Source organism: Sus scrofa, chromosome 9, assembly GCF_054392235.1.
Source record: "Sus scrofa isolate SSC_HxYL_T2T_F1_AM1 chromosome 9, Sscrofa_HxYL_maternal_Yorkshire_Landrace_v2.0, whole genome shotgun sequence".
NCBI classification, from domain to species: Eukaryota; Metazoa; Chordata; class Mammalia; order Artiodactyla; family Suidae; genus Sus; species Sus scrofa.
Window position 1 is genome coordinate 57735945 of NC_139391.1, and position 25137 is coordinate 57761081.

Here is a 25137-nt window from a genome sequence, read left to right on the forward strand (position 1 = left end):
AATTTAGGCAAGAGTGGTGCTGGAGAACGTGGCTGCGTCGGACTCTTCATTTCACTTTCCCAATGCCTTTGAAATCTGTCCTTTCTGACAGACTCTGCCCTAGTCCGAGCCTCTGTCCCATCTTAATTCAATGGCTGCAATTGTTTCCATCTTACCTTGGATACACTGAGAAAGCAGAGCCTACAAGGACTTCCCTGCTGCTTTTTTACTTAGGAGTAATCCCAAGAATCAGAAAGGAGGGATGGCAGAGTGGAAGAAGGAACCTCAGTACAGGAGGGTGTAAGTGAGATCACCACCTTGGGAACCTGAACCCACCAGGGACTTTCTGAAGAGTGGATCCTGATTGCCCGGGAGGAGTCTTTATCCATGGGCCCCCATTCTCCACTGGCTGAGGGTGGCTCCCAGAAGCACGCTCTGCTGCACATTCAGATCATTCCTACCTATGCTTCCTGGCATTGGTGTCATTGGATAGGCCCAGGGGAAGGATGTATGTGAGGTTGGGCTGTTAGTGTGAGGATAGGCAAAGCCCACGTGGGAGTGTCCACCATGGCTGTGGCCGTGGCTGAACTCAAAGGGGATGCTGAACAGGTGTGGAGCAGGGCAGCTGAGGTTTCCTGTACAATCTCCTACCTGTGCACTTCCTTCCTGTACAATCTCCACCCTCATCAGGAGGCTCCTTGCTCTTCTCTACACAGGCACTACAGTTATTATATTTTCAAAATGTAAAATGGACCTGTCATTGATACCTTCCCAAATGTCAGGGCTTAAATCTGTTCTATGGATAAAAATCACAGTCTTAAGATGGCCCAGGGAGATGCACCAACCTTTGCCACCTCTGCCCACTGCTCCTGTCTCTTCTCCTCTCATCCCCCCACCTCACTCTCCACAAATGGGCTACGTGCTTGCCATGTCATTCTACACACTGTACCCACATTGACCACAGGGCCTTTGCTCATGCAGTTCTTTCTTGCACCAGCAGACCTCTCTTTGTCCTTCACGTCTCAGCTCAAGCATCGGCTTCTGCAGAGGAGACTTTCAAACCCCTTCTCTGGAATGGGGTCTTTGGAAATCTAAACCATGTTCTCATGCTACCAACTAAACTGTTAGGTAAATTAAACATAAATCAACGCAGTAAGACAACTGCAAAAATCCTAATTGGCCAATTGATCTTTCTGGTTACTGGGTCTGAAAAGCTGCTTCTCTGGGACCCTGCCCATCCCAGGTCCTCCTCTTCTCCTGAGCATGCTCACTGTCAAGCTGCATCTTACTGTCGTGGAATGTCTTATTCTCTTCCTGAGATGGGATGGATCCAGAGGACATATATTCCTGGTTCTTTGATTGTATGTCTTGCCTTTTATTCGAGGTCTGTGCTTCCCCCACTTCCTAAAGAGCTCGTGCTGGCTGAGGGCCTGGGATGCCTGCCAGGTGGGTGAGACATCTGAGCATGACTCTCTCAGGGAAGCAGATGGAGATGTTCCAGTCACCTGATTTGAACAGATCACGAAACTTAAGCAGTAAGTTTGACTTTGAAACACTCTGGCAACTAAGACCAAAAAGGGGTGGGGGGGGAGTTCTTGGATTTGGAAAAATTTATCCAGGAATGAGTTGCATAGGTTCAGGAAGAGCTGCCAGTTTTGAACCTTTCTCTCCAAAGTCCCAGCCTGCTTTCCCTAATCGCAGTCCCTTCCTTCTGCTTCTTTTACCAGCGTGACTGATACATAGTTGGCATCAGTGAACTGCGCATGTTTAATGACTATGGTCTGATGACTTTGGACACACGGGCACACCCATAATACCGTCATCTCATTTAAAAGTCATCGATATTCTGTCCTCTCTGCAAGTTTCCTTGTGTCCCTTTGTTTTTTCAATGGTTTTGGGTGTGGGGCGACAACACTTAACATGAGATCTACTCTCTTCCCCAATTTTTTTTGTTTTTGTTTTTGTTTTTTTTACAGCCGCTCCTGCTGACTATGGAAGTTCCCAGGGGTCACAGGGGTCACATCGAAGCTGTAGCTGCTGGCCTACACCACAGCCACAGCAACACAAGATCGGAGCCTCCTCTTCGACCTACCCCGCAGCTCACGGCAATGCCAGATCCTTAACTCACCGACTGAGGCCAGGGATCGAACCTGCATCCTCATGGATGCTAGTCAGATTCATTTCCTCTGAGCCACGACGGGAACTCCTTTTCGCAAATTTTTAAGTGTCCAACACAGTATTGTTGACAATCAGCCCTGCACAGAACAGCCAGCTCTAGAACTGATTCATCCTGCATAATTGAAACTTATACCCCCGAACAGCAACTCCCCACAGCCCTGGCCCTGGCCCTGGGCAACCACTGTTCTATCCTCTGCTTCAGTGACTGTTTTTAGAGGCCTCTTATAGGGCACATCATGCGGTGTTTGCCCTTCTGTGTCACTGAGCATAATGTCCTCCAGGTTCATCCGTGTTGTCCCAAATGGCACTCAGTGTCCCTCAGCAGATGAGTGGATACAATTTTAGACACAGGACAGATTAAACTGTGTTTTATTATCATATCCTTTGAACAGTAAAATAATGTAAAAATTATCTCAGTTCCACCAATGGGGACTGATTCAAAATGGTAGATTTTTAATCAGTAATATTATGTAATGGTGAATATATTAATGTGAAATAAACACCAAGATAAATTTTTATTTGGAAAAAAAGCAGGGTGAAGGATGTTATATACACATTACACAAATTACATATATTTTATAGAAATAAATATTACACACACATACATACAAAATGTGTAAATAGTAAATTTCTGGTGGGAGTTCCTGTCGTGGCTCTGCGGAAATTAATCCGACTAGGAACCATGAGGTTGCGAGTTCGATCCCTGGCCTCACTCAGTGAGTTAAGGATCTGGCATTGCTGTGAGCTGTGGTGTGGGTTGCAGAGGAGGCATGGATCTGGCATTGCTGTGGCTGTGGTGTACGCCGGCAGCTACGGCTCCTATTAGACCCTAGCCTGGAAACCTCCACATGCCGTGGGTGTGGCCCTAAAAAGCAAAAAAAAAAAAAAAAAAAAAATTTGGAAAGATACACAAAGAATTGATAATAGTTGTTGCCTTTGGGGCAGGAAAGTGGGGAAGCACAGAGGGCAACCCTGAGCGAGAATTATTTTGATTATATATTACCTGGTACTTAATTTTATCGTGAAAATTTATTGAACTTTTAATAAAAATAAAAGGTACTTAAAACATTACTAAAAGAAGACATGGAATGTACATGCAATGAGCATTTAAAGGGAAGGAAATCAATCCCTTTCTTCTTTATTCATCCCTGTTTATGGAAGCACATGTGGCCTATGGAAGTTCCCAGGCTAAGGGTTGAATCCGAGCTGCAGCTGCCAGCCTACACCACAGCCACGGCAACACAGGATCTGAGCCACTCCTGTGACCTACACCACAGCTCACAGCAATGCTAGATCCTTAACCCACTGAGCGAGGCCAGGGATCAAATCCGCGTCCTCATGGATACTAGTCAGGTTCACTACCACTGAGCCACAGTGGGACTCCCATCTCTGTTTTAAGCTCTTGTCTCTCAAACCACTCCGTTCTCTATTTCTGCCTCCCTTGACTCTTCTTTGCCTTGGTTTTCTCTCTCTCCCCCTTGTCCTCTCCCTCTTCCTGCTTCTCAACCTTGTCTTCTGTTCTCTTGCCTCTCCTCCCTTTCACCAACCCTTCCACAAACTCCCTCTTCCTTTAGTTTCCCCTCCCAAGAGCTTCCTGCAACATAAAAGACTTGAAAGGGAATAGAACTATCACTGAGCCTTCCTGCCCTTCCCCAGGCCCTTTTCCCAAGGGCTTGAGAATATTTCAGGCTTCCCTGTTCTCAGTTCTTCCCTCTCCCTTCCCAAGATGAGCCTCTTCCATCTCTGATAAGAGCCTGGGAGCGATATCCCCTTGGGCAGCTTGGGGAAGTAGGGGGTGTCCAGCCCACCTGCCTCCCCTCACCCTCCCCGTCTGGCCCCATCCCCTTTCCTGCACCCCAGCCTCAGACAGCTGCCCCCACAAAGAGCACGTGACTGATGGAGCCTCTGTAGAGGAAATCAAGAATCAGAAATCCGAAATCAGGAGTTCCCGTCGTGGCGCAGTGGTTAACGAATCTGACGCGGAACCATGAGGTTGCGGGTTCGATCCCTGCCCTTGCTCAGTGGGTTAAGGACCCGGCGTTGCTGTGAGCTGTGGTATAGGTCGCAGACGTGGCTCGGATCCCACGTTGCTGTGGCTCTGGTGTAGGCCGGCGGCTACAGCTCCAATTAGACCCCTAGCCTGGGAACCTCCATATGCTGTGGGAGCGGCCCTAGAAAAGGCAAAAAGACAAAAAAAAAAAAAAAGAAAAAAGAAAGAACTCCGAAATCAGAGAAAAATGGCTTTCTTGGAGGCAAAGCCATGAAAGATTGCAATTTAAATGCCTTTGGCGACAACTGAGCACAGAGGTCTTTAGGAGAAAGTCATCCCTTATCAGTCTTATCTCAGGGTGGGGGGGAGTGTGGAGAAGGCAGGCCTGGGGAGCTGTTTCCATGTGTGGATAGACTCAAGCCTGAGGTTTACAGAGTCAGTATGTCCCCTGTGGCCAGAGTTCCTTTTTCTTTTCACTCCAGGGAGGAAAAAATAAAAATGGAATCTGCCCACTTAGCAGGTCCGTGCATCTCATTCAACCGCAGGTAGCACTGGGCTGCCGCTGAGCTGTCTTCATTACCTGGGATCTCTGTGTGATGGACACGGCTCTGGCAGCCTTTACTGTCCATGTGGCCAGGCCAGCAAACACTTCTCTGTGATCCTTCCCAAGTCAGACCAGGGCCAACCAATGCCAGTCAGTGCCCCCAAATCAATACACAGTCTTCCACCATTTTTCTTCTTGCTTGGCCGTCTTTGGAATGTGTGTCTGAAAGGAACATCCCTGGACATGAGGATTGTGGATTGTGACCTGGGGGAGAGATGGGGCGAGGAGAGGAGGGTATGGAAGAGGCTAGTGTTGTGTGAGGAGGAGGTGATGGTGGTTTAAAGGGGGGATGAAGGGTGGACGTGGATGGCATACATTGCTGTGGGCAGAACGCAACCTCAGAGCCCGTGTGCTGGATTGGGACGGGCTCTCTCTTGGGAGAAGGGCACTCAGGACATTTGGGGAGGCCTTTCTCTGTGTCTGCATCTGATCTCTGCTTGCTTCCTTCATTCCTTTCTGCATGCCTCTATCAGAAAATACGAGCATTTGCCAGGTGCCAGCTCCTGGAGACCCAGCGTATAAAGACAGGCATAGTTCTTCTCCTGGTCACATCTCTGGGAAAAGGCACTTGGAAGTGAAACATTCTACTCCGGGAAGCCACCTCCACCCTGTGGTATGATGGAAGGGCGCTTGTCCATAAACAGACACCGTGCAGCCCAGTGGGAGTGGAGGGAGGATGCTGCTGGAGAGGGCAGAGCAAGGACAACCACGGCCCTGCCCAAAACTGCCCTAAATGGAAAAGATCCAGGCAGCTCACTGCTTGTGAAGTGAAGTTGTTTGACAAACCAGCAGATCCAGCCAGGAGATGAGAAGGCAGGGCGGGCAGGGCATGCGAAGCATCTTCAAAGATCTGAAGGATATCACAAAAGGAAGGGGAGGGAGGTATTTATAGGGACACCAGAGAACATAGTTTGCAAGGCTGTCTGGAAGCTTCAGGACAATTCCCCTTGGCTTAAAGTAAGGGAGAAATATCTGACACGTGAGCTGTTCAGAAACGTGTGCTGCTCCCTGAGGGCAGGAGTCTCCATCACTGGAGGACGACCGGCAGCATCTGTACCTCCTGCGGTCATGGTGCAAGAGAGCTGCCTGAATGGGGTGGACGCGGGTCTGCACCATTTCTAGCACCCTGGCTAATTTGATCGTTTTGAGATGCTGTGAAACAGGGGGTGACTTTATTTGAAAAACTGCAACCACTTATTTTTATTTGGGGGGCACCTTTCACACACAGCTTTCTGAGGAGTGGGGAAAGAAGTTTCCCGGGCCTTGCCCTTCTTTGCTGCCCCAGGAAAATCATCAGAGGCACCCTCTCACTTGTGTGCTTCGTCCAGTAAACTCTGGGCAAACGGGGCCCAGCACCTTATAAACGCAGGGAGGTTGCACAGGCCTCTGAGATCCTGGAAAGCTCACACTGTCCTTGTCCTGGTTTATGGTTCATTTTCAGAAGATGCTTTGAGGTCTTAATTTATTCTTTTCTCAGGTTGAAGAGGCAGGAATGAAATGCCGGCAGGTGAGTTGCAGGCGGTACTGTGTAAGCTTGCCCTCTGAGAAAGGAGCATTGCTCTGAAGGGAAGTTGAAATTCCTGGGTAACTTGGGAGGTCCCCAGTGGGTCTCCAAGGGCAAGGCTGTGCTGCACCTGGAATGGCAGCATCAGCAGCAGGGGTCTGACTCTGGAGTCCCGTATCCCACCTGCTTCTCTGGGTCAGGTGGGCTTGTCCGTGGCCATTCCAGCACCCAGCCTCTGAGTCCCCGGAAGGCACCTGCCATGCACAGTGGGGTTTCTCTCTGGGGTTCATCGTGCTGTGAGTCTGACCTTCGACTCTCCTGGGCTCGTCCCTAGGCTTATGCGCTGGGCTGGATCTGACACATGGCTACCACCCCCTTGAACTTGCCAGAACCTGAGAAGCGCCCCAGATTCGGAGCCTTTCCTGGTGAGCAGGGCTGGGCACTGCAGGGAAGGGCGGAAGGAAGTTAACAGCATCAGTGCCCTTGACACTACATTGGGACAGCTCTGGGTGCCCGGGGGGAGGGGGGTGGTCATGTCAGCACCACTTTGCCTTGATAGAGGCTGCCTTCCTTCCTGGAAGAGACTTAAATGCCCTTGGAGGCTTTCAAAACCGAGCCAGATTGCAGGAGCGGAAGGAGGTGTCCTTCCTGTTACCCTTGATTTGTCACGTTCCTCCTGCTCGTGCACATCACCGCCGCCTCGCTCAAACCACTGCATTCTTTCAGCGAGGCCTCTCCTTGGTCAAGAGCTGAGGCACTGTGGCAAGCTGCTCCTCAGGCCCCTGTTCTTACCCCACACGCTGGTTTCCCGGGAGGTGGCCGCCATGGGGCCCCCCCGCCATGGGGAAGGAGAGACACCGGCTCTTTGGAAAGACACTCAGCAACTCCAGGGGCAGAAGTGAATAGCGAGGCTGGCAGAACCTCTGCCTACCCCCTGTCTCCAGGGTAGCTGTGTTTAATGGTCCTCCCGGAAAGCGATCTGACTCTTGCTTCAGCATCCTATGTGGGCCTATAGCAGCCCCATAGCAGGCAGAATGTTCCAGAAGGAATCCTGTGCCTCACGATGGGCCCTCTTTGTGTGTCTCTGTCACCCTGGCATTAGGCTGCTTCTACCCCTATTTGACTCAACCCTGATTACAGTCTTAATACCCAAACTCCTGATGAAATCCCCTCTGACTTTTGTGAACGTATTACCCATCTTCCTAGACCCCAGGGTTCCAGGCACACTGGGTTCTGGACCAAACACCAGATGCCATCTGTCGGTCCTGCAGGCCTGTGCAGTCAGGGCATCTCTAAAATGCCAAATGGCCTATCTGTAAGTGGGTGGCCGAAGGTGACCTTGCTGGCTGCGCTGGGCCTGGAGTGCACAGGGCGGTGCAGCATGTTCCGTCTTTCTGCAGCTTGACCTGGTCCACAGTTGGCTGGGGCTGGAGCCCAGGCGTCAGGCCCGACTCAGCTGTGTCCTCTGGCCTCACACAGCATCTTCGTCACAAAGCCTGGCAAGGGACCGCTTTGTTCTTTCTGTTACTCCAAATAGCGGTCGGGGGAGGGAGGCACTCCGGCTCGCCTGTCTGGAAGCAGAGGTTGAGGCTCACGAGATGGGATTTCAGTAGCTGTGCAGGGGTTGTGTGCAGGGAAAGGAGAGGGGGTTGATCGCCTTGCTAGGGCACTAGAGTGCAGACTCAGAGCTGCACAGAGGCCAAGGGATCCCACGAGGCTGTCGGATTTGTCAGGCCGGTCTGGGAAGGCTGCTTAAATCTTGGCGAAGGTCAACTCCCTGTGGGCTGTGACGACATCGCATATTTATCTGAATTCCCTCATGTAACCCAACACAGAGCTTCGCCCATAGACTGGCTGAATGGTCCAGGGGGTGCAGTCTGGAGCCAGGTTGTCCGGGTTCGAATCCCAGCTCTGCTACCCAGCCCTGTGACTTGGGGGAGTGAATTGCCTTCTCTGGGCCTGCTCCTCTGATAAATGGTGACAGTGTGAGTCCCTGCCTTAGGAGGTGGTTGTGGCTGCTTAGAACCATGCTTGATGCACTTGCTAGGGTTGTGAGGCACAGGGTGGAGTCAGGGGGTAGAGAGCCAAGATCCAGAAGGCATTGCACTCTAGGGTGCCTGAGGCCTCCGTTTTGGGGTCCCCTTCTCTAGCCCTTAGCTTTCCCCTGGCATTTGTCAACTATTTTACATGTTGGGGAATTTTGACAAGCATGTGACTAAAACAGCTCAGAAGAAACTTCCTGGATGCTGACACTCCACCGCTGGCAGTGAGCGAGGACCAGACACGTGCTTTGTACAATCCAAGCTCAGCAGAGAAGTGCAGGTCTGCAGGGACCATCTGCAGGTGCCAGGGGCTGCCAGGGGCTCTGGGTGACACCGCACAGCGCCTCTTGTGGCCCGAGACTGGCATCAGTCAGGTGGTTTGACTGGGTTGGCGCAGCTCCTGGGGCCACAGCTCAGAATGCAGCTAAGTCTCCGAGGGAACTTGGGCCTTGCTGGCCCAAGGTTCTGGCCACTTGAGAAAGCTGGCCAGAGATGAAATAAAATCATAGGTTAAGTCACAGGTCAGGTGTCCAGGGAAGGGCCTGCGGGTGACCATCCTGGGAGTCCTGTGGAGGGGGGCTTGACCTGGCTCTCCCCAACCCCTCCCTTCTCAAAGCCCCCACCAACAGAAATCTTCACCAAGGGTGGGCGTCTGGGCCCTCTCACCCCCTCCCCTGTGCCGGGCTCGCTGTGCAGCAAGCGCTGCCTTGCTGAGACCCTGGGCTTCCCTCAGCCCCGAGCTGCCCATGAGGCAGAGCAAGATGATCATAGCCACAGCAGCTGAGAATCATTTTGTGGATGAAGACAAGCCTGGCAAGAAGCCCACCACCAGATCCCGTCCCTTCCCTGGCACCCACAGCCCCAGGTCCCCTCCCCGTCTCTGTGCTACTTTTCTGGCCATCCACAGGCCACTGAGAACATTGGCCAACCGTGCTCCAGTTCCAAAGACACCCCTCAGTCCCATGGGTTGATGTGGAGACTCCAGGTGCTGGGGGAAAGGTAACTGGATTCTGGAAGCCTTTTTTCCCAGGGAGGCCAGGCCAGAGCCAGCAAGGCCCTGCCATCTGTGCAAGGAGTAGCCCTGCCAAACAGCGTGCCTTCCCAGAACTGAGCTGTCCCCGTGCCCACAGAAGCAGCAGACTCTGGGCACTGTGGCAGCAGATGTGGAGACTGAGGTAGGGCTCAGGGAGGCTGTGGGCGCCCCTCAGGCTCGGTGTTCCAGCAAACTCAGCGCTGCATCTGAAGAAAGTCCTCAGACTGCTCCGGTTCTTCCTGCAAAGGCAGGACCAGCTAAAGAAGGGTCTGGAGCCCGAGGGGCCCTGGGGGAGCCGGGGAGAGGTGAGACCGACACCCTTGGTCCTGTTGGGTTCTCACACCCTACACCGCTCCCCAATTCCTCTGAGCAGTGTCAGTCTCCCCACAGCCTGTTTCCCCATTGCTATCCCCCAGGGGCCAGAGCCGTGCCTGGGACACAGTGGCCTCTCAGCAAATGTGCCTTGACTGGGAGCCCATCTCTCCGGCATCAAGGTTGGGGAAGAAGCCGCAGGGGCTCGTAGGGCTCCAGAGCCCTTTCCATTTCAGTCCCAAAATAGCCCGGGGAGGGGGTCAGGGAACCTGGGAAGCCAATGCAAGTGTGTGGCCAAGGTTCTCAGCCTCCCTCCTGCCATCCCTGCCTGCCTTTACCCCGCGGCGCCACCCTGCCACCCAGCCACCTCTTTACCATGGCTTTCCTCCCTCCTCCATCCTTTGATGTTAGGATGTCCATATTCAGACTCACCTCAGTTATTTGCCTTAAGTATCAAATTCTCACGCTAAAGCAATAAATCTCTAAGATTGATTTCAGTCATCAGCAGGAGAGGGGAGTTCCTGTCTGGAGGAGGGGTTGACAAAGGGGACGTCTAGAGGCACAGACATTCCCATGAGACCCAATCCCCCACCAGCCCCACCTGGAGCATCCTGTGATATTTCAATGGCAATGGGGGGAGTGACTCAGCCTCGAGGCCCAGCTGAGTGTGACAGCAGGGATGGGGGTGCAGAGGCTGAGCAGCAGCTGCCCAGGGGTGATTTTCTTCTCAGCACGGCCCCCTCACTGCAGCCAGTCCACCCAGTCAGCAGTGGGCAGTGCAGCCATAGGCCCACCTTCCCAGATGCCTGGGTGTGGCCTGGGGAGGGGGAGGCCGGGCTGCAAGAACAGACGATTTCAATTTAAGGCAGCATTTGGGGAGAATACTGTTCCACTTGCTCATTTTTCTTAGGTTCCCCCCGCAACTTGATTCACTCAGCCGTGGATGAGAAAGGCCTGTTTCCATAGCAGCGCCACTGTGAGAAGGAGGAAAATCAGCAACACAGAGCAGGCTGGGTTCGCATCTGTAAGACAGCACCAGGGAGGGTGAAGAAACAGAGGCTGAGCAAACTCCTCCGAGCCCTCCCCGCTCCCTGGTGGTTGACCTCTCGTCCCACGTGGGACCCGGGAAAAGTGGGAGGACAGGGAGCCCCAAAGATGATTACATCCAGGACACACACCTGCTCGCTGCCTGGTTTCCATTAAACCAGCCTGATCTCTTTAGGCCTGTGTTTATTTTCATGGCTGATGTAACCCAACCAGACTGATGAGTCTGGATCTTACTTTTTCTTGTGTTGTTTCCTGTTTAGTGGATCGTGTTCACTCTTTCTCTGCATATTCCTTTCTCCTCTGATGCTGCCAAAGAGAACCCTGTTCCTTATTTCATCTTCCAAGGCCAGCGTTCATAGTCAAAGGGTTCAATCCAAAGATTCAAAGAGAGAGAATCTCTGGGAAAGATGCAGGTGGAGGTCCAGCCTCTACACCCTTTTGGAGTTGTACAAGCTGAGTTTCTTTTTCTTTGTTTCTTTTCTTTTCCTTTTTTTTTTTTTTTTTTTTTTTTTTTTGTCTTTTATCTTTTTAGGGCCGCACCCATGGCACATGGAGGTGCCCAGGCTAGGGGTCCAATCGGAGCTGTTGCTGCCAGCCTATACCACAGCCAGAGCAACGCCAGATCTGAGCCTTGTCTGTGACCCACACCACAGCTCACGGCAATGCCGGATCCCTAACCCACTGGGTGAGGCCAGGGATCGAACCCCCAATCTCATGGTTCCTAGTCGGATTCATTTCCGCTGTGCCACAACAGGAACTCCAAGCTGAGTTTCTAGAGAGAAATGGTTGACCAGACTTGGTGTCCCAGCCCTGGGCCAGAATGAGATGTTCAGGAAAGGTGTTTCTAGGAGGCATGCCGCTTTGAAAATGTTGGCATCTGGGCTTGAGGATTTGGGATAAAGCGACCCTGCTACCTTCCTGGGGTTCTCTTTCTGCTGGTTTCCTTGGAGATCCGTATACCAGCCTAGCTCTGGGTCTGGCCAGAACTAATGGCCCTGGGTTTGGAAATATCCCCAAATATAATCTCCTCCAAGGGTTTTATCCTTCGCTCGGAACTCCACTGGGCCTTTTAAAGTAGATTGAATCCATATGTTTCTGATTCATTTACACTTAACTCATCAGAATGTTCCCTTTTTTATGAGTGATTTGTTGTCTTAAGATGCCTTTGCAGTCTTGTTTATAAGCATTTCTTTTCTCCTTAGAAACAAGATACCATGTCTTGTTAAAGCATGGGAGGGAGGTGGTAAAAATGTAACTTCAGGTCTGAGTTTTGTTTTGGTTCTCAAGAGGAAATGCAATGTTTCAGCAGAGCTGTTTGGTTTCAGTGTCAAAAGATGCTCTTTTTGTGGCTATCCCTACCCCTCCTCCCAGGTCAGAAACTCAATGAGTGCTCTCTAAGCAGCCATGTAACCTTGGGCAACTCACTTTATCTCTTTTCTCCCCAAATCCTTTATTGGTAAAACGGGGACGATAATACTCCTTGCCTCACAGGCTGTTGTGGTAATAATGTGTTGAAACCTTTATAAAAACATGAGTCACAGGAGTTCCTGTTGTGGCTCAGAGGTAACTAGTATCCATAAGGATGCGGGTTTGATCCCTTGCCTTGCTCAGTGGGCTAAGGATCCGGTGTTGCTGTGAGCTGTGGTGTAGGTCGGAGAGGTGGCTTGGATCCCACATTGCTGTGGCTGTGGCACAGGCCAGCAGCTGTAGCTCAGATTCAACCCCTAGCCTGGGAACTTCCATATGTTGCAATTGTGGCCCTAAAAAGACAAAACAGAACAAAACAAACAAACAGAAAAGAATCACAAAGAATTAGCCAGAACAGTGCCAAGCTTGTGCATTATTCTAGCTCTTCTTTCTGTGCCATCCCCTGGTGCACGTTATTCCAGTTAATCCTCTAGGACTCAGTTCCAAGATCACCTATTTTAAGACCTTCCCTGTCCACCAGGCTTGATCCTAAGAACAGTCCATCCATTTCTCCTCTGTGTCCCTGCGACTTCTTCTCCATGGCTTTATTGTCAAACTCATCACTTGTTGGCTTTTGATTTGTATAATCTGACTTCCCTGTTAGGAAACTGACATCTCCTTGAGGCAGTAGAGTGACATTCATCTTAATTTTCCATAGCCTGGGACAGAGTCTAATCCATAGGAAGTGCTCAACAATAGTTTGAAATTAAGGAGATAAAAGCAGAAAAGGGGACAACATGCTACTCATTCTTTCTTTCTTCTTCTTTTTTTTTTTTTTTTGTCTTTTTAGGGCCACCCCTGTGGCATATGGATGTTCCCAGGCTAGGGGGTGAATTGGAGCTGTAGCCACTGGCCTACACCAGAGCCACAGCAGTGCCAGATCCTTAACCCACTGAGTGAGGCCAGGGATGTCCTTATGGATGCTAGTCAGATTTGTTTCTGCTGAGCCATGAGGGGAACTCCCATACTACCCATTCTTTTTATATTCAGGATGAGCCTGATTAATCCTGCCTGACTTTGTAAGAAAGGAGACAGATGGAGTGATGCAGTGGGGGTATTGTCCCCAATAAGATGTGAGGTGTGGGGGTGGAGGGAGTGGAGGGTGACAAGGGAGAAAAGGAACCAGAGAAGGCTTGGGGTTTGAACCACAGAGGCAAAGCAAGTTTCATGGAGAAGGTAAAGAGTTCATTTTTGGATGTGTGGAACATAACTCTCATGCAAAAACATCTTGCAAAATGTGCAGATGTTGGCTAGAGAACGTTTGGAGCTACAGATGTTGAAATATTGAGGGAACTGTTGAAGTTAGGGTGGGTCACACCATCAGGGGAAGCATGGTCTCTTTGAGGTCTTGGAACATAAACTATCAGACATTATCCTTCTTATTTTTCTAGATACTGAGTATAAAGTGAGGTTGTTCATTAGAGATTTTTCTATAGCATTTACAGCTATAAATTTCCCTCTTAGCACTGCTTTCACTGCATCCTATATGTTGTGTTTTCATTTTCATTTGTCTCAAGGGATTTTCCAATTTCCCTTGAGATTTCTTCTTTGACTCATTGGTTGTTGAAGAGTGTTGTTTAATTTCCACATATTTGTGGATTTTCCAGTTTTCCTTCTGCTATTGATTTCTAGTTTCATTCCATTGTGGTTGGAAAAGAAAGTTTGTATGATTTCAATCTTTTCAAATCTGTTAAGACTTGTTTTGTGGCCTAAAATATGGTCAATCCTGGACAACGTTCCATGTGCAGTTGAGAGAAATGTGTATTGTGCTGTTGTTGGGTGGAGTGTTCTGTATATGTCTGTTGGGTCCAATTGGTTTCTAGGTTTGTTCAAGTCTTCTGTTTCCTAATTGATCTTCCATTTGGCTTTTTATCACTTACTGAAAGTGGGGTATTTTAGTCTCCTATAACTATTATAGAGCTATCATTTTCCCTTCAGTTCTATGACTATTTACTTCATGTATTTGGAGTGCTGTTTCCTGTTGCATATATGTTTATGTTTGTTATATCTTCTTGGTGAATTGATCATTTTATCTATATATAATGTCCTTTATCTCCTGTAATAGTTTTTGACTTAAAGTATCTCTTGTCTGGTATTTGTATAGCCACCTCAGCTCTCTTTTTGTAACCATTTGCATAGAATATCTTTTTCCATCCTTCACTTTCAATCTGCATGTGTCCTTAGAGCTAAAAACTTTCTTCTAAGCAGCATAAAGACAGATCATGTTTTTTTATCCTTTCTACCAACCTACACCTTTTGATTGGGAAATTTAAACTATTTACATTTAAAGTAATTAGTAATAAGGAAATACTTATATCATGCTGTTATTTGATTTCCATATGTCTTACAAGCCTCTTCATCCCTCATATCTTCTATTACTTCCTTGTTTTGTGTTTAGTGATTTTTTTTTTTTTGTCGTGACATGTTTTGACCCCTTCTCATTTCTTCTTGTGTATATTCTATTTATGTTTTCTTTGTGGTTATCCTTGGGCTTATATATAACCATCCTAAAGTTAGAACAATCTATTTTGAATTTATATCAACTTAACTTCAATTACATAAAAAACTCTATCCCTTATAACTCCATTCACCCCCAAGTTTATATAATTTATACCACAAATCACATCTTTACATATTGTATACCAAGTAACATAGATTTATAATTATTCTTATGTATTTGTCTTTTAAATTCTGTTGAAAATAAAAAGTGAAATTATAAAACAATATTAGAAAATATTACTCACTTTTATATTTGTCCATACATTTACCTTTACCAGAGAGCTAAATCTTCACAAGGCTATGGGTTGCTTTACAGTATCCTTGCATTTCAACCTGAAGGAGTTCCTTTAGCATTTCTTATAGGGCACAACCAATGGTAATGAATTCCCTTAGTATTTGCTTATCTGGGAACATCTTAATTTCTCCTTCATTTGTTGAAGGACAGTGTTGCTTAATATAGGTTTCTCACTTGACTATTTTTTTTCTTTCAGCACTTTAAATGTATCATTCCATTGCCTTCTGGTCTCCAAGTTTTCCAGTAAGAAATTGACTGAGGATCTGAAGAAAGGGATCTGAAGTCTGGGTTTCTGAACCTAGCAGAGAGAAAAGTCCTCGAAAGCCCTCTACTCACTTTGATGTCTTCCTGACTTCAGTTTTTCAGTGACTGTGGTCAATAAGTCTGTGAACCTCATGCAAGGCTTCCCTTATATCACCCTCCTGGATCTGCACTCTCCATTACCACCAGCTTCTGGACTGGCGGGTTGGAAAGTGGCCTAACTGGCTGATCCTGTGGACTGGGCTCCTCTGTGCCCCGGGTGCTTCCATAGCAGACAATTTCCAGGAAAAGAAGCAGCAGGCCATCCACCTGACAGGAGTCTTTTTTGATTTCTTCATGGGCGTCCTCTACTTCTGGCTGCAGCTCCTCTTCCTCTGGTGGACGAAGAGTGTGCCCTGGCCTGGGGTCCCCTGGATCGGGCTGCTCTGCCTGGGCCTCTGCAGCATCTGCACCATCCTCACTGTGGCCATGGTTGTCTTCCATATCTTTCGGATGCTCTCAAGTCTCAGCATCCTTTGAGTGGACTGACTCCATGCTGCTGTCCATACTCTTTGGCCTCTTTGCCATAGACTTTCTGGCCTGGATGGCTGAACCCTGCATTTCGGCTGAGATTTGGCAGCCTCAGCTACTGCCAGCCTCCCCCATGTCCCTGCAGGTCCTGCTGTGAACAGCTGGTCAGTGCTACTTCTTCTTACCTCCTGTCCCTGCCCTATGGTTCTGCCCCTGCCATCAGAGCCACACAGGAAGCCAGAAGCCAAGGCCAGCCAGCCATCCCTGATCAAGGATATTTATTATTATTATTATTATTATTATTATTATTATTAATTTCTGGAGTTCCCATCATGGCGTAGTGTTTAACGAATCTAGCTAGGACCCATGAGGTTGCGGGTTTGATCCCTGGCCTTGCTCAGTGGGTTAAGGATTCAGAGCTGTAGCATAGGTCGCATTTGCAGCTCAGATCCCAAGTTGCTGTGGCTGTGGTGTAGGCTGGCGGCTACAGTTCCAATTAGATTCCTAGCCCAGGAACCTCCATATGCCACAAGTGTGGCCCTAAAAAAAAAAAAAAAAAAAAAAAAAAAAAAAAAAAAAAAAAAAGACAAAAATAATTTCTTTTTTTTTTTTTTTTTTTGCCACCAGTGGAATCAGAGACATGGACGCAGGCAGGATCATGTGAAATCAGAATTCCTTCTGAAGAGCAAATCCGTAGTCATGGGGGGGCAGGAGAGGACCAGGGGAGGTAGGCCCAGGATGGGTGGAGGTGGGGGAGATGGCCCTGTCCATCTGGATCTGCTAAGCCACCCCAACTAGCCCCAGCCATCCCCACCCCACCCCACAGAGAGATTAATCAATACATAAAATAATATATCAATTTTAAAAATTGGCTGATAATCTTCCCTAGTATATTTTACACATGATGAGTAACTTTCTCCTGCTTTCAGGATTTCTCTTTGTCTTTGTCTTTCAATGGGTTAATTATAATGGGTCTCAGTGTGGGTCTTTTTTAGTTTTATCCTACTCAGAACTCATTGAGTTTTTTGAATTTGTAGATTCATGTCTTTCCTTAAATTTGAGAAGATTTCAGCCATTATCTCTTCAAATAAGATCTGTTTTCTTTTCTACTTCTGGGACTTCCATAATGCATCTATTGGTCTATTAATGGGATTCTGTTAAGTCCCTTAAGCTCTGTTCACTTTTCTTTTTTCTTTCTGCTACTCACGCTTAACACTTATAAATGTCCTATCTTTGGATTCATTGATTCTTTCTTTTTCCTCACAAGTCTGTTGTGGAACCTCTCTAGCTAATTTTTTAATTTAGTTACAGGTATCTCATGCTTTTTGAAAGTCTACTTCATGCAACTTCACGTTTACAAAAGACCTATATTAGTAACTTTTTTGCTAATCAAAAGAAATCATAAGAGAATTTTTGCTTTTATCAAAAAAAGGTGAAACGTGAAAATAGCATTCAGGGTTTGTTTTGCAGTGATCCATTATAGGGACAATGCTTTCCCAGGAACAAGACTCAGCATCTCAGCATCAAGCCACCATAGTTTTGAACTGTGTGAGCATCTGTACTTTGTCCTGATCTATTTTGTGCATTCATTAAGAAGAGTATCCTAAGGTAATTGCTTCTTCACAGTATGCCATTTTGGCTTACAAAAATTTTCACAGAAATGTTGTACTTTCAGGGAGTAAGGGAAACCTTATTGTATTTTTTCAGTTTTAGAACATCTGTTTGATTCTTTTATATAATTTATCTCTATGTTGATATTCTCATTTTTTTTCCTATATTGTCTCCTGATTCCACCTAGTTCTTTGCCCATGCTTTCCTTTAGCTCTTTGAGACTATTTTATTTTTTTTATTGTTTAATTTTTTTAGGGCCACACGTGTGACATATGGAAGTTCCCAGGCTAGGGGTCAAATCAGAGCTACAGCTGCAGGCCTATGCCACAGCCACAGCAACATGGGATCCAAGACTTCTCTGTGACACAGCTCACAGCAACGCCCGATCCTTAACCCACTGAGCGAGGCCAGAGATCAAACCTGCAACCTCATGGATTCTAGTTGGGTTCATTAATGGCTGAGCCACAAAGGGAACTCCATCTTTGAGACTATTTTAGATAACTTTTTTTTCTCACAGGTACGAAGAACAGATGATTGCTGGGGCAATGGGAAAACTCATGAAGGTGGTGAAATGTACACACTTCCAATTATAAAATAAATAATCCTGAGGTTTTAATGTATGTCATGGTGACTACATTTTATATATATAGTGGTGTAGTATATTTGAAAGTTAAGAGTAGATTTTAAGAGTAGATTTTAAAAGTTCTCATCACAAGGAAAAATATATAACTATGTGTGGTGATAGATATTAACTAGAGTTATTGTGGTGATGATTTTGCAGTATATACATATATCAAATTATTATGTTGTACACCTAAAACTAATATACCATTTTATGTCAATTGTCTCAATATCAAATCAAATCTTTGGTATACACATTGAATTTCCTTACGAAAATTTGAGAAATTCTGAATTCCAAAATACAGTTGCTCCCAAGGATCATATAAAGGATATGGACCTGAATTAAAAGCAGTTGTCTTTGAGTACTGGGGTCATAGAATTTGTTTCTTTATACCTTCCTTATATTTTCAATACTTTCTATGTAGTACATGTATTATTTTTAAAATTATAAACATATCTTTACAAAATGCATATTCATTGCAGATATTATGGGACACCTACTACCCATATTCTTTTAACAGTTAATCCAGTTAGTTTCTTTAATCTTGAAAGAAAGAAAATACAGTTCTCTAAAATATATAGGATCGTCAGGCTTTTCACTAACAGAAACTTTCTTCCATTGTAATTATTACAAATAAGGATGGGATATTGCTTCTGAATTTTGTTGTTGTTTGTTTGTTTGTTTTGGCTTTTTAGGGCTGTATCTGTGGCACATGGAAGTTCCCAGGCTAGGGGTCAAATCGGAGCTACAGCTGCCAGCCTATGCTACAGCCACAGCAACACCAGGTCTGAGCCACATCAGTGACCTACACCACAGCTCATGGCAATGAGCTTAACCCACTGAAAGAGGCCAGGGATCTAACCTGCAGCCTCATGGTTCCTAATCAGATTAGTTTCTGCTCCACCACAAAGGAACACCTGAATTTTTCCTCACTAGACATTTATCTCCTTTAAGGAATAACTGGAAGCCAGCAGGTTTGTTTTATAAAGAATTCAAGTGTCAGGTGACAATATTTTTCAAAGTTTTCTGTCAAGAAGAATAGAATAAACAGCTACTCCCAGGGGCCTAAGAGCAAAAGCCCTGTCAGCTCTCCATTGTAACCTAGGTGCCTGACTCAAAGACTGGCATGAGTGAATAAATGGATGAAAAAATAAGCCAATAACTAATTTTCTTTATGGAATATGGTCTAAAAATAATTTCACTGGCAAGACTTTAAGGATCAAAGAAACTCCTCATAGAAACACACACCTTATTTACAAATCACTCTAGGAGTTAACCAGTAACTCCTAGAACCAGTAATTTTTCTCAGCAGTTAACCTAGGAAAGAAAAAGAATGAAGGAAAGACAACTGTTTAAAGTTTTTGTCTTATACCCAATATGTATATTTCTTCAGGGATGGTTTCTGCCATTTTATTTTTTTCCTTTGGTTGGGTTATATTTTACTATTTCGTTGTAAGTTTTGTGCTTTTCTTTTGTGGAAATCTGAGCCTTTGGAAAAAATAGCCACCTCCTTTGCACACTGGCTCAGTGCTAGAGAAATCCTTAAGTAATTAACCAGGCATGTTCTGAGACCCTGGATCAGCCCAAGGAGAAAGGCTGGGGTCTTCCTGGATCTTTTCTGAACAAGTGTCTTGCTCCGGTCTCTGTGTGGCTTTTCAATTACTCCATGTACACAGTTGCTTATCATTGTATTAACTGCACAGTCTCATCTCAGTTCCTCCTTGGAGGCTTAGATGGTTTATTGTGTGTCTCCACCTGTCCTCCTTTGCCCCAGACACCTGCAGGTCTATAGTTTCCCTATAGCTTTCCTGAACAATGCCAGCTCCTTCTCTCTGCCTCAGCTCTGAGCTGGGTGAACAAGAGACCAGTCCTTTAAGCAGCCCCCAGATAGGTTAGAACATTGCAAATAAGTTCTGCTTTGCTCCCTCCTGTTCAAGAGAGGGGACTGGGAACTGCTGTGTTCTCCAGACCAAGACCGGACCACTCAGGGAGAGGGTGGGGAAAAGGTAGCAAAAATACCTCAGCATGGAGTTCCCGACATGGCTCAGTGGTTAACGAATCCGAACAGGAACCATGAGGTTGTGGGTTCGATCCCTGGCCTTGCTCAGTGGGTTAAGGATCTGGCATTGCCATGAGCTGTGGTGTAGGTTGCAGATGCGGCTCGGATCCCGCGTTGCTGTGGCTGTGGTGTAGGCCGTTGGCTACAGCTCCGATTGGACCCCTAGCCCAGGAACCTCCATGTGCCACGGGTGCGGCCCTAGAAAAGACAAAATGACAAAAACAAAAACAAACCCACAGCATTTTCTACTCTTTTGAATGTGGCATTTTCTTGACTGGGAGTTTGCTTGGTTTCTGTAGGCCTTTGATGGTTTTTCCATAACTCATACAAGGTTATTTTATCCAGCTCTTGGTTGTTGGTTTTTCGTGTGTGTGTTTTATGTCTCCATGAGGGAATAAGGGCTTGGATCTTCCTAACTGGCCATTTATTTCGCTGATCTTTCTCTCCATTGTCATCTGTATGACTCTTTTTCACCCCCTGGCTGATGGATATGCTTGACAGACCAAAAGGCAGACCACACGTGGGATAAGAGATGAGTTTCTCCCAAGGACAGTGCTTTGCTACTTGGGAGCAACAAACTACGAGAATGAGCCCAGCTCTTCCCATTCCAACCACGATTCCCAAACATCAAGCAGCTCCATCCTGGTGTAACTGGACCAGGCAGTGATTTTTCCATGGTTGGTCCAAAGTGTGTGTCGTTTTGTACAGGGAGCTCTGAAAAGATTCAGTTTCCCTATAAGCAAAGCTGGACATTTGTGTAGATGGTTTATTTGCCAGGTGATTCCCCGTTGCAGAAATGAGGATGGGAGAAAGTGATAAACATGAAGAAAAAGCCAATATGAGCAAGTTGGCATCAGTGCAAGTTCTGTGGCCATTGGAGGCTCCCTGCTATTGGACTTCCCTGGAAGCAGACAGAATTATCCATCCCAGGAATGGTCCACAGGAAGACTGAGGAGCCAAAGCATCTAGTAATTTTAAAGAAATGTCCTTGGAGGCACTAAATATTTCCTCCACCCCTTCTCTGAGCTGCATACCACGGATTTCCTGGGCTCCTGTCTTATCTCTGAGGTATTACCCAGCGGGTGAGCATCGGTGGACTCTGCCATTGGTCAAGGGCATATGTGAGCTGGCTAAAAGTAGTCCTCTGTGACGACTGGGGATACTGATGGGGGCGGGCGGGGTCGAAGGTATTTGCAGCATGGCAGTCATTCTACACCCTGATAAGTATGTATGTGTGTTGTTCTATCGAGCGAAACGTAACAGTGTAAATGTAGAATTTCACTTCTTCTCTTCCTCCTCTCTCTTTCCCTTCTCTCCCTTATCCCCGTCAAATTTCATCCATTAAAAAAAGTGTTGATGGGAGTTGCCATCATGGAGCAGCAGAAAACGAATCCGACTAGGAACCATGAGGTTCCAGGTTCGATCCCTGGCCTCGCTCAGTGGGTTAAGGATTTGGCGTTGCCCTGAGCTGTGGTGTAGGTCTCAGATGTGGCTCGGATCTGGCATTGCTGTGGCTGTGGTGTAGGCCGGCAGCTATAACTCCGATTAGACCCTTAGCCTGGGAACCTCCATATGCCTCGAATGCGGCCCTAGAAAGACCAAAAAAAAAAAAAAGTGTCAGTGCCATAATAATACAGAAGTGAATCCCACTTTTTCCCAAGCCACTACTGATATACAAGTTATCCCCTTGTTCTCCCAGTTTCCTAGTGGCTGGTAATCAAAGATATACATCTCAATCCCAGAGAAACGTCCTTAGCATATTCTTCAGCTTTTCAGGGTGACCTTCTGGGTGTTGAGAAAGCTGGGGATCAGGGGTTCCCCCATAGACATGGGTCTGACTGGTGAGTCTGCACTGGTCTGCACTGGCTTCTACATGGTAAATGCAGCACAAAGGAGATGCCCAGCATGTCATCTGCAGCCATTCATTCTCTTTTCCCTTAGGATTTCTTTTGGCTGAACAGCAAGCTCTCTGGCCTCCGCCACAAGAGAGCATCACTAACATAACATAAACGCTGGCAGCTGCTGGGAGCTGGAGATGGTTCATGATGAACAGCTGTGTGAGGTTTGACCTTTGGGGAGAAGCAACACCAAATCTCACTACCATGAGCTGCTTTCCATTTGGATTTAGTGCAAATGAGGCATAATAATTAAACAGATGGATCTGGAGGCAAAGGAAATGAAAAACGCATTTCACTGGGCATCAGGAGAGGGGGTGAAGAGAGAAGAAATTTTATGGATGAGAGTAGAGGGAACCTTTCCTAGAACTGAGAGGTATAAACTATTATAAGTCATTAGCTTTGTGAGAGTGGGACTTTTTTACTTATGTGATTCTGAACTAAGTAATCCACCCCTGGAACACAAAGGCCCTGTGGTTGCACAAGTGTGGCCATCTGAGAGGGGAGGCGGGTGGGTGGAGAAGCTCCGTGCTTGAGACAGCTAGGGACACGATGCTGGGTCAAAGAGTTTGGGATCTTGCTCTAGTGATGTTTAGTGGTAAACATCCAGGCTAAGATGTTCTGGGAAAGGTTGTCAGAACGTGGGGCTTTAAATCTTGGGAGAAGATAGTTTTTGCTAGGATTGCTTGAAATTCCCTAAAAACTGCTTGTATCACTCTGATAAAAGGAACAAAAATAATCCATGGGAGGTTGGAAAGGCAAACTCATTGTGGCTGGAGACAATTGCAAATAAATCTTGGTGGCCTTCCCTAAGCAATGCCAGCTGTGGGTCTGCTTTCTTAAACCAAGATGGACCCTAAGAGAAGAATGAGAAGGAAGGGTTTCCCACCCAAGACGCTACGTGCGTCTGGGGGAATATATATTCTCTTCTTTTCCTCCTTGAATCACTGTTGTGATTTGAGGCTTAATAGAAAAGAATATTCTCTTCTTTTCCTCCTTGAATCACTGTTGTGATTTGAGGCTTAATAGAAAAGAATATTCTATTATTTTCCTCCTTGAATCACTCTTGTGATTTGAGGCTTACAGTAGTGGCATAATAAATGTTTGTTCAACCAGATATCTCAATAGCCCAAAGTCTACTTGGATTGAGCAAATTAAAATTATGGTCAATCTTTTTACCGAAGCTGCATTCTGTGACTTTCCTAAGCTTTCCCACTCACTGCTTTCAGAAATAGTTTTTTAAGAGAAGTTGACCAAAAAGCTTCAAACAGTGAATATGTATGTTTTATGGCCTGGCTCAGTGATAGAAAGCCTGAGCTTTGGTATCAGATCTGAGTTTCTGGCTCCAGCATTTACCACTTGTTAGACTGGTAGGAAAACTGTTTAGACTCTTTTTTTTTATTACTCAAATGCATTTATCACATCTGTAGTTGTATAATGATCATAACAATCTGATTTCACAGGATTTCCATCCCACAGCCCAAGCACATCCCCCCACCCCCATGTTTATACTCTTTAAAGCTTAGTTTCTTCAATTATAAAATGGATACATAACTGTATGTGCCTTATAGAATTACAGAGATTAAGTGAGATCATATGTACAGAATACTTAAGAGTATTTTGCACAGAGGAAACAAGCAATGTTCGTTTTTGTTGGTCATCAATATTCTCCTCTTCCTTTTCTTCCTCCTCACCTAGAACAGGAGTGGGTAAACTATGGCCCACCACCAGATTTTGTAAATAAAGTTTTATTGGCCTACAGCCACATCTACTTGTTTACAGATTTCCTATGGTAGCTTTCACCCTCCAGGGCAAAAGTGAACAATTGTGACAGAGACTGTATGGCTGGCAAGTTGGAAATATTTACTATCTGACCCTTTAACAGAAAAAGTTTGTTGAACCCTGCTCTAGAAGAAGAAGATCTGGGGAAATGTTTTTGCTTTTCTTGATCTTAAATTACCAGGATAACTTGGATTGGCAGAAACAGGATGAATGAGCCCATAAAATAACAGTATATTATGTTTTCTTCAAAGATTTCCAAAATAAAGAGTAGAGATGAAGAAATGCTAAGAGAGAAAGGTAGAACCGTTTCACTTGAACATTTTAGCCAAAGAGGAAAAAACAGAGGTAGAATCTATCAGCTTAAAAGAAAAGCCATAGAAGCAAGCAGAGAAATCCTACTGAGTTAGAGGATAATTGTTTCCATGGGTATTGAGTGTGCCTCAAGTTATTTTATTAAGATAGAAATTCATGTTTCTGAATCCATAGATGCAATACAGAGAAAGTTACAGAACACATATCGCATGGAAGTGTTTGCACATAATAACAGATATGGTGTTTGTACCCAGCAATTTTTTTTTTCCTTTCAATTTGAAAGCCAAACACAGAGTACAGTGGAATTCCTGGCCCTCTAAAATTCTCTTTTCAGACTGGTAGTTAAGAAAATAACCTTAAAACTCACTTGGAAGAAAGGAATAAAGTTAGAAACTTAGCATCAGATTGGAAAGAGAATAGAAAAGCACCAAAGACAAACACCACCTGAAAGGTGAGATAAACGGTGCTCTAGGACCATCGGCAGAAAGAAGGGGAGAAACAGAAGGGATTTTCCCAGGCTCTAAAGAAGAGAGCGGGCCAGGAGGGTCCAAGGGCAAGGTTGAGGTTAACATCGAGAAACCAGCCAGCCTCAGCCTGCCCACAATGCCCTCACTGATGCCAAAGCCACACAAGGGTGGAGACAGGACCCCTTGGGATGGGAGCGTCCATCTTCTGGTCCAAGACATGATGTAGATGACCTTCTCATGTCCCCTTGATGATCCAGAAGGAATGATGGATGACCACTGGTGCCCTGAAATTTTGCTCCTCTCTTTTCAAACTACCCCATGTAACCCTAAGACTGGCGGGCACACACCCTGTGAGCACATGGCAATTGTTAGGAAGTCGTTAAGAAATTGGCCCAGAAGTTGCCGAATATTTCTCTTGGGCTCTTCAACTGTTCTAAAGTGTATAACGTGATCGTGTGAAGAGGGAGAACAGTGCCTGCAGAGCGGGGCTTGATGCGTGGCAGCTATTGTTCATTCTGTGGTTGAAAGCCAATTGGGAACTTTGGGTTTACTATTTAATGAAGAAATTCTACTTGTTTCTTTACAACAAACAAGCAAAAAGCACTTTGTCTGAAAAGTCAGCTTTCGGATTCTCGCCCCTAGAAAGTCCTTGTCCTAAATGCCCCCTT

General features: G+C 46.3%; 1 protein-coding gene across 11 annotated transcripts in view; it reads left to right on the forward strand.

Moving 5' to 3' along the window:
* Positions 1–25137, forward strand: part of LOC110255461 (uncharacterized) — a 334726-nt gene that overhangs the window by 290800 nt on the left and 18789 nt on the right. For 5 of the 11 annotated variants that reach the window (XR_014816769.1, XR_014816770.1, XR_014816768.1 and 2 more), the window contains one exon: positions 15147–15885. The exons of 2 other annotated variants lie outside the window; for them this stretch is intronic. Coding sequence is in view for 1 of the 9 variants with exons in the window: in XM_084978383.1 (XP_084834509.1) it covers positions 214–279 (66 nt within the window). In the remaining 8 variants the exon portion in view is untranslated. Of the gene's footprint in view, positions 1–213; positions 280–1363; positions 1515–6228; positions 6259–6589; positions 6681–15146; positions 15886–17849; positions 18316–25137 lie in introns of those variants that run through there. 4 more of the 11 variants (XR_014816778.1, XR_014816774.1, XR_014816771.1 and 1 more) reach the window with 4 other exon arrangements.